The sequence below is a fragment of the Scleropages formosus genome, chromosome 23, assembly GCF_900964775.1.
Source record: "Scleropages formosus chromosome 23, fSclFor1.1, whole genome shotgun sequence".
Taxonomy (NCBI): domain Eukaryota; kingdom Metazoa; phylum Chordata; class Actinopteri; order Osteoglossiformes; family Osteoglossidae; genus Scleropages; species Scleropages formosus.
In genome coordinates, this window is record NC_041828.1 from 16899091 (window position 1) to 16916263 (window position 17173).

General features: G+C 41.9%; 2 protein-coding genes across 3 annotated transcripts; both read left to right on the plus strand.

The window, feature by feature from the left end:
- Window positions 1-1487: 1487 nt before the first annotated feature.
- Window positions 1488-9964, plus strand: seh1l (SEH1-like (S. cerevisiae)). 2 transcript variants are annotated; one of them, XM_018727094.2, is made up of 9 exons: window positions 1488-1798; window positions 3653-3703; window positions 3895-4041; window positions 4753-4964; window positions 6104-6202; window positions 6298-6438; window positions 6574-6731; window positions 7279-7432; window positions 9439-9964. In XM_018727094.2, exons 1-9 carry the CDS (start codon window positions 1688-1690, stop codon window positions 9617-9619), a joined length of 1254 nt encoding a protein of 417 aa, XP_018582610.1. In that variant the 5' UTR covers window positions 1488-1687; the 3' UTR covers window positions 9620-9964. The 2 variants fall into 2 exon arrangements, with proteins under 2 accessions (XP_018582610.1, XP_018582611.1); XM_018727095.2 differs by lacking the exon at window positions 9439-9964 and adding an exon at window positions 7948-8712 and having other exon boundaries at window positions 1514-1798.
- Window positions 9965-11995: 2031 nt separating this feature from the next.
- Window positions 11996-14453, plus strand: rpl14 (ribosomal protein L14). The gene is made up of 6 exons (XM_018727137.1): window positions 11996-12060; window positions 13027-13128; window positions 13254-13348; window positions 13872-13971; window positions 14073-14126; window positions 14361-14453. Exons 1-6 carry the CDS (start codon window positions 12058-12060, stop codon window positions 14421-14423), a joined length of 417 nt encoding a protein of 138 aa, XP_018582653.1. The 5' UTR covers window positions 11996-12057; the 3' UTR covers window positions 14424-14453.
- The last annotated feature ends 2720 nt before the right edge of the window (window positions 14454-17173 follow it).

A 17173-nucleotide genomic window follows, 5' to 3' on the forward strand; every position in this document is an offset into this window, starting at 1 on the left:
GATGGGATAAATTAGGTTTGAGCGGTGGGACACGTCCATACCCCTTATTTTCAGCTGTGCACACACGCACACACTGTCTGAAACCGCTTGTCCCATGTGGGGTCGCAGTGAGCCGGAGCCTAACCTGGCAACACAGGGCACAAGGCTGGAGGGGGAGGGGACACACCCAGGGCGGGACGCCAGTCCATCACAAAGCACCCCAAGCAGGACTCAAACCCCAGACCCACCGGAGAGCAAGACCCAGGGCAACCCACCGCACCACTGCGTCACCATGCCCCCTGCAATAACCTATGAAAACTGTATAGGATCTGGGCTTCTGAAAACTTGATGTGTTTTTTCCACCTTTTGGTTTGTCACACACTGAGCTGTGTGCTGTTTTTAAGGGGAGTCCTGCAGAAAACATAGTAACGGAGTTCACAGGGCTAAGAGTAATAATCTGTCCACTGAGGCCTGAAATGGGGGGGCTCATGTTTAGGTTACACTGAAAGATAAATCTGGTTAAAGTGTAACTTCGCAGGAAATAACGGTATTCGGGATGACACCATCAAAGCTGTGGCTTCTACGAGAACTTCCTTCAGTTTTCTTTTTGAACGCATAAACATATTTCTCAACGACAGGCACATGCAGCACCCGAGTTCCCATTAGAGCCTGTGGGCAGAGTGCCGAGGGCCTAGCAAATTTTCGGAGCCTACGGCAGAGGGGCAAATGCTGAAAAAAATAGGTAAAAATAAGGAAATATGCTTGTGAAGCAGAAATTTAATGGAACACAAACTTCAAAATTACACTTCACAAATATAATTTAAGAATTTCTAGGTATTTCCTAAGACAGTTTCTTCAGTGCCTCCATCAGTTACGTGGTTTAGCATTAGAATAAAGTTAATCATGTCCATGGGTGCAATTCAATTGGCGTTTACTCTCTTGCTGCACATTTTGGGATAAAATTGCCCAGCAGGATCTGCAAACACCCGAATCCAACTGGTCACTTGGGCAGAAATTCTACAAAAAAAGAAAAGTAAAAATGTACTTATATTATTGTGCGTGTATTTGTATAAATATTGCGCAAAAGAGTTCAACACAGCAACTAAACCCGTTGATGTTTTATTTTAATATGCGCAGAATATACAGGCTGTGTTTTACATCATCATGTCATGCGGAGCGCGAGGCATCAGATCTCGGTCCTCTTCTAGGGGGGGCAGCACGTGGTGTCCTTTGAAGCGCCCTTTCCCTTCTACTGTGAAGCCTCCTCGCTGGAGCCTTAAGACCTGCCGCGCTACTTTTGATCAAGGTACGCTACTCACCCTGAACTGAGAGTACGAGTACTACGCTACTGTACCAATCACGGTTAAATCTTTGGAAGTTGCTTACGTAACATTGTCTCTTGTTAGAACAGAGCGCCCTCTTCTGGTCGTGTTCATCTCCGGCATCCATCCTCAACGACGTGTTGACAGGGGGAATTCCAGATCGTTGTGTGCACTCCAGGACACCAGGGGGCAGCATTCCATGTCTACAATGGAGTCAGTGGATCTCTTCCACACACCATAGAAGAAGGCGGGGCGGAAGTGTTTTGGCAAGTGCACGCGCTCTTTTACGACTGTCCCGGTCGCGGCATGTGAGCCGGGAAAGCGCGAGTAGCGAGCGGTTCGCCCGTGTTTGTAAGTTCGGCGCAGGAACGTGACGCGCGCTGAAAATGTTTGTGGCGCGGAGCATCGCGGCCGATCACAAAGATCTCATTCATGATGTTTCCTACGATTTCCACGGCCGGCGCATGGCGACGTGTTCCAGCGACCAGAGCGTCAAGGTAGACGACGACAACGTGGGCGCTCGCGACGGCCGTGGCGGCCTCTTCCTCGTGATACTGCGCGCGCCCCGCGCTTGCGCTCCTCCTTCTTGGCTCGGCGCACGTGTCCATTTATTATTCGTTCAGCAGCACAAATTTAATTAACGAACATAAGCGCAAGAAAAAATACATACACATACGCAGGTTGAACGTAACATTACTCGTTAGGTGATGGTTTTCTCCAGAGCGACTTATTACCTGCAACTATTACAGCTGGGTAATTTTACTGCAGTAATTAAGGGTAAATACCTTGCTCAAGGGTACTAGAGCTGCTGGAGGGGGGATTCGAACTTGGGTCCAGAGACAGCAGTGCCCCACTCCAGCAGGTGTATTGAGTGAGTAGTAATAATCATGTATAATAATAGTGTGTAGTTTGATTTCATTTGAGAGTATTCCAAAATCAGGTTTCTTATTATGACCTTTATTGATGATTTATGTAAAATCTGGCTAAGAATAAAATCAAATCAAGTGGAATTATTTGCTGTCCTTGCAGCAATCCAGGGAACCAAGCAGGACAATTTCCTATAATAATATTATTTGTCATAACCAGTATTTACACACACACACACACTGGCTGAAACCGCTTGTCCCAAGCGGGGTTGCGGTGAACCGGAGCCTAACCTGGAAACACAGGGCACAGGGCTGGAGGGGGAGGAGACACACCCGGGATGGGATGCCATATCCGACACTTTAAGTGGGACTCGAACCCCAGACCAGCGAGCAGGCCCTGGCCAAACCTGCTGCGCCACTGCGCCCCCGCGCCCCCCATCAGTATTTACTTGATGAATTTTTGCAGTGCCGGAATGAGCGCAGAACAGTTTTCATGAGTGTTTTTCCTGAATTGCTGAAGGTGATGCTTTGCTGGATATATGCTGCGAGTCAGCTTGGACATAAATCTTATTTATAAGCAGAGTCTTCAGTGGTAACAGCTGTGTTTTCCAATGTACAGGCCTCTTACAGAAAAATTAATTGCAGTAGGAGAGGATGTACAGTGCAGAAGGTACGCCTTGTCAAAATAAACCATGAATGGTTTGCCAGCTGGTGACTCTAAATTGGGGAAAGAAATTGGAGCGCAAACGCAGGCTTACAGGGATGGTTGTGTTCCGTATGAAAAACAAAACCATCCCTGTGAGCCTGTGTTTGCTCTCTTTTTTTCCCCAATTTCTTATATCCCAGGGGTTCCTAGTCCCAGGCTCCTAACTTCTTCATACCCTTCTGTTCTTTTCAATAAAGTATTCTAGGTAGTCGGTAAAAGGCCCCGGGTTTGAATCCCTGCTCCCGGTGCAGTACCCTTGAGCAAAGTACTCAGCCTGAATTAATAAATGTAATTAAGAAAAAAAGCTGTTGTGTAGGTGAATAACTGTAAATGGCTTACTGTGCAAATGCAAAGTGTTGGAGAAAAAGTTCAGCTAAATGAATAATAAGGAGGTATATTCAACTGATGGGATATTTGGGTGTTGAACAGTATGGTCTTAGTTTTAGTTATATTGCAGAACAAATGATGACAAATACACTTGTCTGCAGTATAAATCAGTATTATAACATTTTACTAAATATACACACATGTGCGGGTAAGTGTGTGTGTGTGTGTGTATACACACACACACACACAAACATGCGCAACTTTACAATATGAAACATGCTTTAAATGTGTGTATTGTGCATTACCTGCTTTTTAAATGTATATCAGATTTTTTAAGACCCAAGTTGCATGCAGTGTGGTGAATGTTTTTTTTTTTTTTTTTTCTTTCAAAGAAAAAAAAAAAAAAACCTGGACAAAATACGAATTGCATTAACACACAGTTTTTGCTGTAGGTGTGGGACAAAAGTGAGAGCGGGGAGTGGCATTGCACTGCGAGCTGGAAGGTACGAACTCCACCTGCCTCTCATGTTCTTTGCGTTTAAGTGAAGGTAATTTCCGCTTAAGTGTGGTTTTACTGTGGCAGACTGCACATTTTTAAATGTGGAGTGTGGGGAGCTCTTGAACGCCCCCTGCAGCCTGGCGGTTACCATGGCGACAGAAGTAAGCCACACTCGCAGGTCTCTTTTTTGCACAGACGCACAGCGGCTCCGTGTGGCGTGTGACATGGGCCCACCCGGAGTTCGGCCAGGTGTTGGCCTCGTGCTCCTTTGACCGGACGGCTGCGGTGTGGGAGGAGATTGTGGGAGAGTCCAACGACAAGCAGAGAGGCCAGAGCCACTGGGTAAGAGTTTTAAAAAAAAAAAAAAAACCTACCCAACATAGCCCTTCATTACGTTCAGCAGCACAGTTAAACAAGTTGGCTGTGATGTTGAACTGATGCAGTGATGCCATAAAGTGATAATATTATGATGAGATTCGAACCTGGATGGGATTTAGTCTCGTATTCAAAGCTGCTCTGCTCACTTACAATTTATTCTTGTATTGTGTTCTAACCCGAAGACAGAGTGCATTCGTAAGCATAACAACAATGGGGACAGCTGGTAACATAGTGGTTAGAGCTGCTGCCTTTGGATCCAAAAACATTTCCAGGTTTGATCCCCACCCTTGAGCAAGGTACTCAGCCTGAATTGCTCCAGTAAAAGAAATTACCCAGTTGTATAAATGGGTAAATAATTGTAAGCTTGTAATAACTGTAACCTTAACATTGTAAGTCGCTAATATAAGAAATGCAAGTGTTAACTGATATATTTTACGATGAAGTGATGATTGAGTGGCCAGCTATCAAGTGCAGGAAGGAAAGCAAGAACTCCAGACTGCCATCAAATTAGAGAAAATAAACCTCTGAACTATGATCTGCTGGCACATTGGATTGGATTGACCAATCCGCCCCCCCCCCAGCAGTCTACTTACAACAGCCAATGCCATGCTGGGCTATTGCTTTGCATGCAGTGGGCTTCACTCTCTTGAGCCATGTGAACTGACTTCTGTCCAGATCAAAAGGACTACGCTAGTGGATAGCCGGACATCAGTGACTGACGTGAAGTTCGCCCCCAAGCACATGGGCTTGATGCTGACCACGTGCTCGGCCGACGGCGTGGTGCGGATCTACGAGGCACCCGATGTGATGAACCTGAGCCAGTGGTCCCTGCAGCACGAGATCTCGAGCAAGCTGAGCTGCAGCTGCATCTCGTGGAACCCCTCCAGGTGAGTGCTTGGACCCGTTCGCTCACTGACACAATGTTGGTCATGTGGGAGCCGAAATGTAAGCAACGTGTCACACGGCCAGGGCTTTTTCTGTGAAACGAGCACCTCCTATTGTACGTTTCCCTTAGTTGTTAAATGAGTATTGTATGTGTAGGGCTGCAGTGACTGATAATTAAAGTTAATATTTGAGCGCAATCCTGCGCTGAATTATTGGTCCAGTTTACTGTTGTCTTTTACCCTTTTTGGCCATTCTATCCTTGATCTTTGGAGTGGATGTGTCTCAAGGCCCTTTGGAATTTCATTATATATTTTGTATTTGTCTACTTTTGCAGTGGCCAGTTAGTTTAATGCCTGGTTTAGGTGGACGTTGAATTTGCCATAAAGAATTTGATACTCTGATGATGTGATTTATCAGAAGTGACAGCTGATGGCATAGCGGTTACAGCTGCTGCCTGTGGATCCAGACGTTGCTAGTCCAAATCTCACCTGCTACTGTTGTACCTTTGAGCAAGATACTTAGCCTAAATTACTCCAGTAAAATGACCCAGCCATATAAACGGGTAAATAATTGTAGATACCTTGACATTGTAAGTTGCTTTGAAGAAGTGTCAGTTTAATGAGTAAATGTAAACTGTTCGGCAAGTGATTTTATATACAGGTGTTTCTCAAGTTACAACATGGTGCACTTATGACAGCCGTTCAATCAATCTTGTACTATATTCAAGTCCTTGTGCTTGCTCCTAACGTCTAACAATGACCACTCCATCTGCTGCACAATCACATCAACTGGCTGCACTGCCGCAAAGTGCCATATTTCTTACTATCTCCATTATTGTGTGTGAGAGACTGGATTTTATTTACAAAAACATCAGTTATCTGAGCAGAAACCTGCAATAAGTCAAGGACCACCTGTCTTAGATTTGGGCGTGATGTGGACTGGATTGGATTTCGGCAGTGGTGGTGATGAGTGTGTCTGCATCGTGTGTCTGTTCGCTTGAGCACTTGCTCTCAAAGCCTCTTGTTTCTCAGATTCCTTTTTATGTCAGATGTTGTATCACTTGTGCAAACAAAGCATGTGTTCCGCTGTGATCCTCACACTCAGACTGGAATGTGGTCACTGTGCACTGTGTTGCGTTCAGCTCCCGCGCCCATCCTCCCATGATTGCAGTGGGCAGTGACGACAGCTGTGTGACATACGGAGGGAAAGTTCAAATCTACGAGTACAACGAAAACACGAGGTTGGTAACCTTCTTGCATAGTTGGTCTTACCTTGTTGATTCCAGGTGTCAATTCGTTGGTTGTGTGTGTTCACGGTTTGGCTTTCTTCTGGTAGGAAGTACGCAAAAGCAGAGACGCTGATGACCGTCACAGACCCAGTGCACGATCTCGCCTTTGCTCCAAACCTGGGCCGCTCCTTCCATGTGCTCGCAGTAGCCACCAAAGATGTCCGCATCTTCAAACTCATGCCTATGCGGTGAGCTCTTGGATCCGCAGCAAGCTTAACAGTTTCGTGTCGTGTACATCGTGCTGCCTTTTGCCCCAAATTGGGAATCCCTTGTTGTGAATGAGTAAATGCCCACAAGCACCTTCTCAATTCCGTGTTCCCTAGGAAGGAGACTGCCACGTCCTCAGGACCCACAAAGTTTGAGGTGCAAATCATGGCGCAGTTTGACCACCACAACTCCCAGGTGTGGCGAGTGAGCTGGAACATCACGAGCACTTTGCTCGCCTCTTCCGGTGACGACGGCTGCGTGAGGCTTTGGAAAGGTCCGGGCCGCGCCTGTTGCTCGGGGGCTTTGTAGTTCAGCTGACAGCCTGTTAATGAAGGGGTGACAAAGTGTTGACTGATGCTGTATTATCATAACCTTCAGGATGTAAGCGGGTATGTTCAACCGCTGCACTACAGGTGGTTCTCCAGTTATGACGTACAGTATCTATGACCACCCAGACTTAACGACAGCCGTTCATATTAACCTCACAGTATTTTACTAATTTTGAGTTCTAATGTTTCATCGTAACATTGAAGGACGAGCGTTAAATGTGCTGTACGATACCATCGGCTCTTATTGTTTGGGTCTCCAGCAGTGACCGTGGTTTAACTAAACTTTTTGTTTGATTCAAGTTCAAATTCAACCACTTGTACCTGATTTTATTTATTTATTTTTTTATTTTGCCTTTTTTTCCCCATGAACACTGAATCTGCATCAATATCCTGTTTAGGTCTCAGTAGCTTCCTTGTGAAATGGTCTTGGTGATAACTGTCCTTCACCATTTGGATGGATCTTCAAACGTCGCTCTCTCTGTTTCTTGACAGCGAACTACATGGACAATTGGAAGTGCACGGGCATCTTGAAGGGTGATGGCAGTCCAGTCATCGGGTCCTCTGGTCAGCCTGTTGCCCTGAGTGCTGCAGGGGGGTCCTCAGCCTTGGCCTCCCAGAATGCCCTGAACGGAGTGATGGCTGGAAGGTAGGCATGATTGTGGAAATATCACATCTGTGCAGCTGTGTTCCATTTCAGAACTGCAGACCCTTTGCTGATTCATAACTCATAAAGGTGGCTGCAAATCCTACAGCCGAATTTGCGGAAAACCTCCTTGAAGGGAGTAACCGGCGAAAACTAGATCTGGAGATCAAGGTTAGGTGGTAATGTGGTAAGAAACATAACAGTTGTCTGTAATTCTTTGAGTGTGTAATATATTGAAAATGTTTCATTATTGAAAGTCCCAGATATAACCATTAAAGTGCACATATGACTTGTGCTTTCAGCATTGGGTCTTATGCACATGTAATGCTTTCAGCGATAGCGTGATAGCAATGTGTGGCATGCCCTGCTTTGTACGGTAACGTCTACCCGTGTGCTGTGCTACTGCTTAATCAGCACCCAACTGTGAATATGAGTGTGTGCGCCTTGCTGGAAGAAATGTTTTCAGTGCACCGGCTGACAGTGACGTCGACTCCGTTCTGTTATATCCCCTTTAACAGAAAGAAAGCTCAGCTGATGCCAGGCTAAAGGAGTAATTTGCTGTTTTGCCGCTTGTTGCATGCACACACAGGAACGGGACGGGAGCTCCCCTGTCTCCCCCCCTACGCAGACCAACTTCACCAAAGACATTCCAGCACCTCGCCTATTACTAGTCCCCCCCACCACCAGCCCTTCTATCCACCCACCCTGGGGTTTTTGGTGTACCTCTCCACTCACGGTAACAGACTCTAGTCTGTCATGTGACAGGTGGCACTTGTATAACACTCAACAGTGGTTTTGCCCCTCACCTTTTTTTTTGGAATTAGATGACCATTTCAGTAGTTTCCTCAGGGCATCTTCCTGTCTTCATTGAACACAATTCATACAGCATCATTTCTGGTGTTTTTGTCTGTTGGATAATGGATAAAAAGATGACTCATCACTGAAAATGGCCTTCGTGTGGAAGGTGTAAAAATAACATTGAATGGTCAGAGTTAGTGTCACTTGTCATTTCTTATACTTTTTGTGACCAAAATTCTGTGATAGTCATACTGTAGTCACAGCAAATTCTTGTGTGACTCCAGAGCTAACATTGTGGGGTAAGGGGATGATGGTAAATCAAGATTAACTTAAAAACCACATGGGAAAATGTCATGAAGAGACTTGATTAAAATGGGCAAGAAGCATTTTTCTCACAAATCATGGGTGACAATGTGAAAGTTTTTGTAGTTTTCAAAGGCAGACATTTCAACAGAACATATTTATACAATAAAGGTTTTTTTCCACATGCTACACTGTCTGTTCTGTTTATTTACAGTTATGCTAATGATATGCCACAGATTTTCTTTTGTCCAAGTGAAAAACAGAATATAGAAAGATAGTTTCTCTGACTTTCGCACCTCGGAGTTGCTGATATAATATTGAGGGCTTTCCTGTTACGCCGATCACCTATACCTACCAACCTACACCTCACTTTACTCCTAGTGCAACATTCCTTGCTAACATTTTCTGTGTTTTATTTCTGTTATACTGTATGTTAAATTTGAACAGAAAGTTTTTCTAACAAACCATACATCTATTAATGAAAAACATTCTAAGACAAACAGGTTGAAAATGGAATATTTTCTTCCCAACTGACATCTTTCTAGACTGCAGGCAGGCTGTTTTTCCCTTTTGTGGAAACAATTTGTCCATTTACTTCCTACACAGTATGGCACAAAAACATTTGGGGAAACTGCTCTGGCTGAACTCAGATGTGAATGGATGCAATGAAATTCCCCCCTTAGCTGTTTGGTCTGGTCTTACACGCTCCATTAATTGCATGCTGTGTATTTTAAAGTATCCCATACACTTCTGCCCCCCCCAACGTATCATGTTTGTTCATCCTCCACATTTCTCCCTATAATTGCTACTTTTTCTGTTTTTCCTTTTTCCTCTTTTGATTCCTTTTCCTTCCCTCCCACGTTGTGGGTGTGTGTACTGTACGTGTTGTCGTGTGCCCATGGTTCTAGGTATTTCTTTCCCCCTCTGGACCCTCCCTGGGCTGGTTCCAGATACGCCCACCTCCTGCCTCCTCCCTCCCTCATAGAGCAAACATGTGAGTCTGAGTCCTCAAGATCGCAGCAGACTCTGCTGCGCAGGCGCTTCAGTGGCCCAGCCCTGCACTCCTTGCCAGAAAAAGAAGGGGTCTGATGGGGTGTCTTTTCTAGGGAAGAGGCAATAGTTTGAGCTGCAGCATACATCACTTTTCCTCTTAACATTCATTGTTTTGCTCCCTTTTTCTTGGTATTGCAGCATGTTTCTGAACCCACATTAATTGCTCGACTTGTTAGTCCTTCGCTTTTCCCCTTTAGACTCAAACTATAAAACCAGCCACTTTACAACTACCACTGAAATTGATCAGCTATATTTTTCTATATAAAAAATTATACGTATAAAATGAATGTTTACAGTCGACCCTTAAGTGCCTGTATTTCTAATTTGTTTATATTGTTTTTTGTAACTGAAATTACCACACACCTTTTAATATATAACACACAAGCCCTGCACTGGACAGGCAGAATTTGATGGTCTCAAGTGAACGTTCTACATTACGGAGTTCTTTTAAATGAGTTTTTAGTTTTCTTTCTCATTCTTCTAATACTTGTGAATGGCACACCATAGTTTCCTGTTCTTTACCAAGCTTGCTTTGCATACTGCAGTAATAAAATGGTGTATCACCAGTCAATATTCCAATCCTTTAAAATATTTTTTTAGCCAGAAATGTTAAAACATCTTCCATTTGCATCCTTCCAACCAACACTGTCTCTGTTACTCATTTTGTGGACAACACGGTGACAAAATATTCAACATGTAACGTTAATTATATAACCAATGGCTTTGTCCTAGGGAGTTTACAATGTAAGACTTTCATACTGTGCTGCATATAATAATGTGGCAATTTATCCAGTTTCATAATTTTTATTGTGGCAATTAAGGTCAGTACCTTGCTGGAAGGTATTACAGTGTGAGTGGGGATTTATTCCAGGGTCCTTTGATGATGACTGACCACCACTACTATTGTTAGATGTTTTTGTCAGATATACTGGAATCTGCTAAAGTTGCTGGTATCCCTGTATAGCAAAGATGAATAATTCAATAGTGTAACAATTCTTTAAAGTGCCATAAAAATATTACAACAGAAGATAATATAATTGTAAAAATGTGTCACAACTCGTGCAAAAAATGTAATATTCCCGCATATTGTGAACAATAAATAAAAACGGTGCATGCAACGGACAGATCAGCATACAGTTAGTTTCATGTCTGTTTTGGAATTGTTCACAATTTCTGAGCAGGTATTGCAAAAAGGAGAGTTTATTGAAATATGGTGTTTCTGTTTTTTAAATTAGCTTTTGGAGGGGGGGATCTAAATTCATTTATACAATTTTTATTTTCTCTTTACAACAAAATATATAATTGGCACGGTCCAAACTTTTTTGCACTGAACACTTTCAACAACACTGCTCAAAGAACACATAAGGAATGAATATACCTGCAATACAATATCTCTAAAAAAGATTGGAATTTATTTTGAGTGCAAGGGGGGAGAAAAAACAAATACTCACTTTCACAGAGATCCAGACTTTGAGGGATCTGGTTGCAGTTTCACTGCTTCATTCAAAAGCTTAACTCCCAGGGAATGGCATTCATGGCAATAGCAAATTTTCTGGGAGTAACCAAAAAGTTACATGTGTACAGGAACTTAAAAGGAATCCTAACAAATTAAATAGCTGAGAATCTAATAAAATATTGTTACACCGGTTATCAAGAAAGAAGGATTCATACTTGTACAGCACTGTTATTCCAAATAAAATACCTACTTGGAGAAAAATTACACTTGAAAGTCTGATATGCTTTTATGAAAATTAGATACTTTGGAAGGTCTTTTGATGAAGTTACTGGTACGTAACTGAAAAAAATTTGTAGACCACATAATTTGGAGAATGTCTGGTTCTAGATGAAGTTCCAAATTTACTGCAGATTGTGTAGAAATGCTTAATTCAAAGCTGGTTAGCCTGGTTTTAGGGAGAAGAAGGTGAGGAAACTGAGAACACAATCAATATAAATCCCAATCTGACAAATTGCAACAGTGGGTTTGCGCCTTCATATGAATTTAGAAAGCATTTAATGAATTAACTACTACTGAGTTATCAACAAGAGTTATAAGAGCTGCACAGCTAATTTTATAGATTCCCTCTAGAAGTCCTCTCTCTGCCTCAGTGAAACCTCTTTGAAACCATAAATTACATTTATTCATTTAACAGACGCTTTTTTCCAAAGCGACGTACATCTCAGCGAAAATACAATTTGTGCAAATTATTTTTTTTCCTGTGTTTTTTTTAATAATAGAGTTTTCCTTTGTCTAAACTCAGAGACGTTACTTCGAGCGCCTTTAAACTCGCGCACTTACGCATGCGCACTAACTGGACAGAAGTACTGTATGCGTGAACTTTATGTCCGTGCTGCCATTGGTTGCCGGGCTGTCATCATGCTGGATGAGTAAAAACACGCATGCGCACTAACTGAAAGGAAGTAGTATCCGCGTTGTCCGCCTCCTCCATCTTTCTTTTGGTTCGCCGACTGCCATCATGGTGAGCGCGTGAGACCACTTGCAGAATTAAAAACATTGTTTCTTACGCAGCCCTGACACTGGGGCACCTTGGCTGAGCCTCATTGTTCAAATTTGTCGTGTTGGGAATGTGGAATTCTACTTTCAGACGCAGTTTGTTACATATTTGTTGTTATTTAAAAGCTTGTCGAATGCTCGCCGCGCACCGTGACTGCTAGCCCGCAATTTAGGCCTAAGTGAGATTCGTGCTTCACAACTTATCTGCTCCGTCGCTTTCATGATATATTGTTTATGAGCTCCATCCTGCTTGCTTTTATGTCTAATTAAGTGTTTCAGTATATTTTATGTTGTATAATTCTTCACAAGCGAAGCGAGAGTTTTGTCGAAGCCCGGCCCGGGTGTGTCTGTCTTGTTCACGCTCGAATCCCCCCCCACTACTTCATTCATGAGTGTTATTAGTAAAATGGTACTTACAGGTGATGAAGGTGAACGCACTAATCTAATATGTATGGATTCAAATGCTTCAGGGAATTATTGTTCTGTCGTCCTAGTATGTAGCGAAACGTGGGTCCTCCTGGTCGCTTCTCTCTATTCACGCAACATCCAGGTGGGGATGTGCCCCAACACCATACTGAGTTGGCCCTCTTCTCCTGTACTGGAGCATTTGTGAAGTTTACAGCGGTGTTTTATACTTGGTGCTTCACGTATAAATCCAAATACTTGAGCAATGACTTCTATCTGGTGAACTTTACCTGCCAGTGTTCAGGCATGTCCCTCAGAGTAAGTTTGCACACTGCATCCGTGAAAGCAAAGTGTACAGGTCATCAGATCAATCCAATACTTAACATTATTAGCTCATTCTAAATCTTGCAGTGTATTATATTTTTAGGTAATTCAGATTTTTAAGGTGAATTGCTAAATGATATTTTCAGGATGTCCATGTTCAGTTCCCCCTGCTCATTCTCCTCTATTCTCCCTCCTGCTTCAGGTGTTCAAACGCTACGTAGAGATCGGCCGGGTTGCCTATGTCTCTTTCGGGCCCTACGCAGGCAAGCTGGTGGCCATCGTTGATGTGATTGACCAAAACAGGGTACGACAAAGCTAAGTGCTTTTCTTCGATGTTCTGCAGTTCTCTTACGGGAAACAGCACTGGCGAGTGCACTCCAACTGGCATGTGTTCCGGTGTGCTTTAATGTGTTGGTCTTGTTTCCTCAGGCTTTAGTGGATGGCCCTTGCACAGGGGTGAAAAGACAGGCCATGCCCTTCAAGGTTATGCAGCTTACTGACTTCGTCATCAAAATCCCCCACAGGTGCGTCTCACAAAGAATGACCTAATTCAATGACGCTTTAGGGGTTGTTTGTAATGCTACACCATGACCTGTAGTTTTGACCGTGAAGGTGCGTATGAAGAGTTTTGATCGTGAACAGAGAGCCACCCCCTTATGCAGTTTATTCCAGACTTAAAATGTAGTATTTAGTATATAATAAACTGAAATTGTCATGCAGATTGAATGTTAGCACTGCTGCCTCACCTTTAGTTTTGTCACGACTGTGACAGTTATGGGGAGAGACATTTGCACGCATTTAATTTGTTTGCACCATTTTAATTTTAATCTTTCAGTGCCACCTCATAAAATTGTCACTTAAGAGAAAGTACCCAGCTAAGTGAGGAATAATTCTGTTTGAAGTCTTAAGCTTTGAAAAATGCATGACTTATGTTGATCTGCACTTTTTATAGCCTTTGTATTGTGTGTGATTTTTCTTGTAACTCTGTCCAGCACTTTGTTCCAGAGGTGAACTTTTGGTGATGTAGCCCTGACTTTTTTTTGACAGCACCCGTCAGAAGTTTGTCCGTCGTGCTTGGGAGAAGGCCACGATTAATGAGAAGTGGGCACAGAGCAACTGGGCCAAGAAGATCGAAGCTAGACAGAAGGTGCGGTTTGCTGTAGCACCTTTAACATCTGCATTATTAGCTGACTTTAGTGCTGTCTGCTGATGAATTTTGATGTTTGATGGGAATAATCTTTTTTCCAGAGGGCTAAAATGTCAGACTTTGATCGCTATAAAGTGATGAAGGCCAAGAGGATGGTATGTTTATTTCTTATGTAAACTACATGTTTTTGGTTCTAGCAGAGAACTTCAGTCATTTATTTTGCCCTTGAATTGTCATTTTTGTTGTTGCTTCTGTACGTGGCAAATATGAAATTTGAGCATACAATTATCTACAGGCAACTAGTTTGTAAGGTTGGCTGTGTCCTTAGAGGAGGCCTTATGTAAAGGATCATGTCAGATTCACAGTTGCAACTTGTTCTTGTTTTGCAGAGGAACAAGATCATCAAGCATGAACTGAAGAAGCTGCAGAAACAAGCAGTGAAAAAGGAATAGAATGTCCAAAATAAAACCTTTTGATGTCTACATAGTGTTCTGTTTTTGTTCTAGTATTGCAAAATACCAGCTGTTTAGCTTCAAGCATTTCAGTTGTTACATAAGGTCAGCTTGGGTTTAAAATTTTTTTTTTTTGGTGAGGGGTATTTTTAATTTTTCAAGCAATAGTTAGCCCATCCTGGTTTTTAAAAGCTATGCTATAAGCACTGGGTTTTATAAATACTGTATATGTAAAAGATGCTGTTCAACAGGTCTTTTATAGCTATGTACGAAAACCATTGGCTGTACAGACTTTTTTTTTTTTTCAAAAAAACACAAAACTAAATTGGTTTTGCTCATCAATGTACTCAAATGTTAGGTATGACTTTTGCAGTCTTAACTCCATTTCATTATCTCTGTTATGCCTGATGGCACTAATTCAGTTGCAGGGGGAAAACTCAGAAAAAGCTTATGGAACTGCTCAAATGGAAGCACTTGGCTTTTGCTTCAAAAGAGTTTAAGAACTTATGTTTCAAATAATGAAGAACTAATTAAGAACCTTAGGGGAGTGTAAGGCTAGAGCAGTGAATTTAATTTAGTTCTGTAGTAATAAATATTAAATTTTTAGTACAAAAAAGGCTGGTATTGACCTAGTGTGACTACACATGCAGCACAATGGTGCATGTATGGATCTTGTGTATTGCAGTTGATTTATCCAAAAAATGTGAGTTCTAGCTTCATGAATTATTCATTGCTGTGATGTATAGGTATCACACAGGTACATACTAAAAATCATTTGTGATTTTTATAAAATTGTCTGAGGACTCACCCAAAAGATCAAAATGTGCTATGTATGCCATAAGAACACTGTTATTGTTCCCAATAGGAGCTTGTTGACTAAATGTTTTATTTCTACAATTTCCATTAGATGGTGCCACAGTTCATGGAAAACAATAGAGTTCCAAATTTAGACAGTATAAAACAGGTATGAATATAGGCACTACATATACAATTTTCTGTCATAGATTATGTATTAAGGGTCTTTGAGGTAAGGCCAACAGTCTTGGCAACATTTACTAATCAAAAAAACAAAACTATCAAAAAGCAGTGAAATTGAAATCATACTGTACAGTCTACAGTTGCCCCTACATCTGCAGTTATGCAGTTGACATATATAGTCTCTATATATAGTGGCTGTTGCTTAGTGAAGTGAGAAGTGGGTGGCTGTACCTGGAGAAGTTCGCACCCACCTACATATGGTAGGTCTTATTGCTTGTTTCTTTAAAAATTCTCACCTTTCCAAGCACTCCAGCATTTTAGTTGTAACTTCAAAGTTGAGCAAACTTTCTTGGAGACAATGTCAGGAAAACACGGACTTCATCGTTGTGCTATAAACCTTGAACTCAAATCCCACCTCTTGCTGTACTACCCTTGTGAGGTTTATAAATGGGTAAACTGTAAATAATACCTTGATATTGTTCATACTGCAAGTTTATTTGGAGGAACGCATCAGCTAAAAGAATAAATACCCTAAATATTATGTATCAATAAGGAATGTACTGCTCCACTTCTGCCCTTTCCAGTCCAGAATACTTCTAAGCATAAGTGGTTATAAGAAGAGTTATGACAACACAATACACTGCGTGTGCTCACAGATTAAACAACGTAAGAACAAGGTGAGGATGCCCACACTTTTGAATAACATATTAGCAGGTACTTGACTGGAAAGATTAAGCAATATAAACAACAAATAATTTAATGTAATACAGTGGTGTAGCAGGTATTTGAGGGTCCAGAAATTTCCAGCAGATTTTGTGATATTACAGACACACAGACTTGAACATCTTCTACCTAATTTTAAAATGGTTTTGTTGCTGATTAGGGATTCCTTGTGTACATCCTGGAAAGAATGTAAAATTCCCTGAAATAATCCCTTGAATGATGTATGGTATTTTTAAAATCTCTTCTCAAAATGGCTTCACAGCAAGCAGAAAACTGTGGTCACATACCTGATTATTGCTTGGCTGAATAGCTCCATTCCATGCAGTTACCCTTGATTTTGAACAAGAGCAGTGTATTGATTTTACTGACAGTAACATAGTGTTGTATAACCATGTGAGTACATTACAGCAGCAGGCTCATCACTTCATCTGTTGCCCTACAGATTCTATTTTCTCTATTAAGTCTAGTTTCTTATAGCATTATTAAAATTTCAAAAATGCTGTTTGGGTGAATTAGTGACTCTTTATTACCTGTAGTACATGCAAATACCCTTTAAAGGAGTTGGATCTCATCCATAATTTATAGCGTAGTAGAAAACCATTGGAGCATTATGCATAAATTTCCATTGCGTAGAGGGAATTGACATACTCTCCATTCGAATTTAATGGCTTATGATCTGATGGTTGCCATTACATAAGTCTGCTGTGGACAAAAAAAAACTTACATTTTATGTCTCTGGTGTAATTCAATATAACAGTGAAACACCAAAACTGTGGTCCATTAGATAACCACTGGAAAACAACAGGTGACAGACAAATGAATACCACTAAAAATCAATAGAATAGAGAAAAATCAATATCAGATTTGATTTTTTCCAAGCAGGACCCATCTGTCCTAGAAAAAAACAACAGAAAAAGTAGTTTTTAGTGGTTTATTCTGTGCTTTTTCACTTAGTCTTACCAAGCTTTCCAACTGCCCTTGCAAAAAAGATCCCCACAACATTATGCTTCCACCACATGCTAGGCCTTAGGCATGGTGCCTGCTCTCCA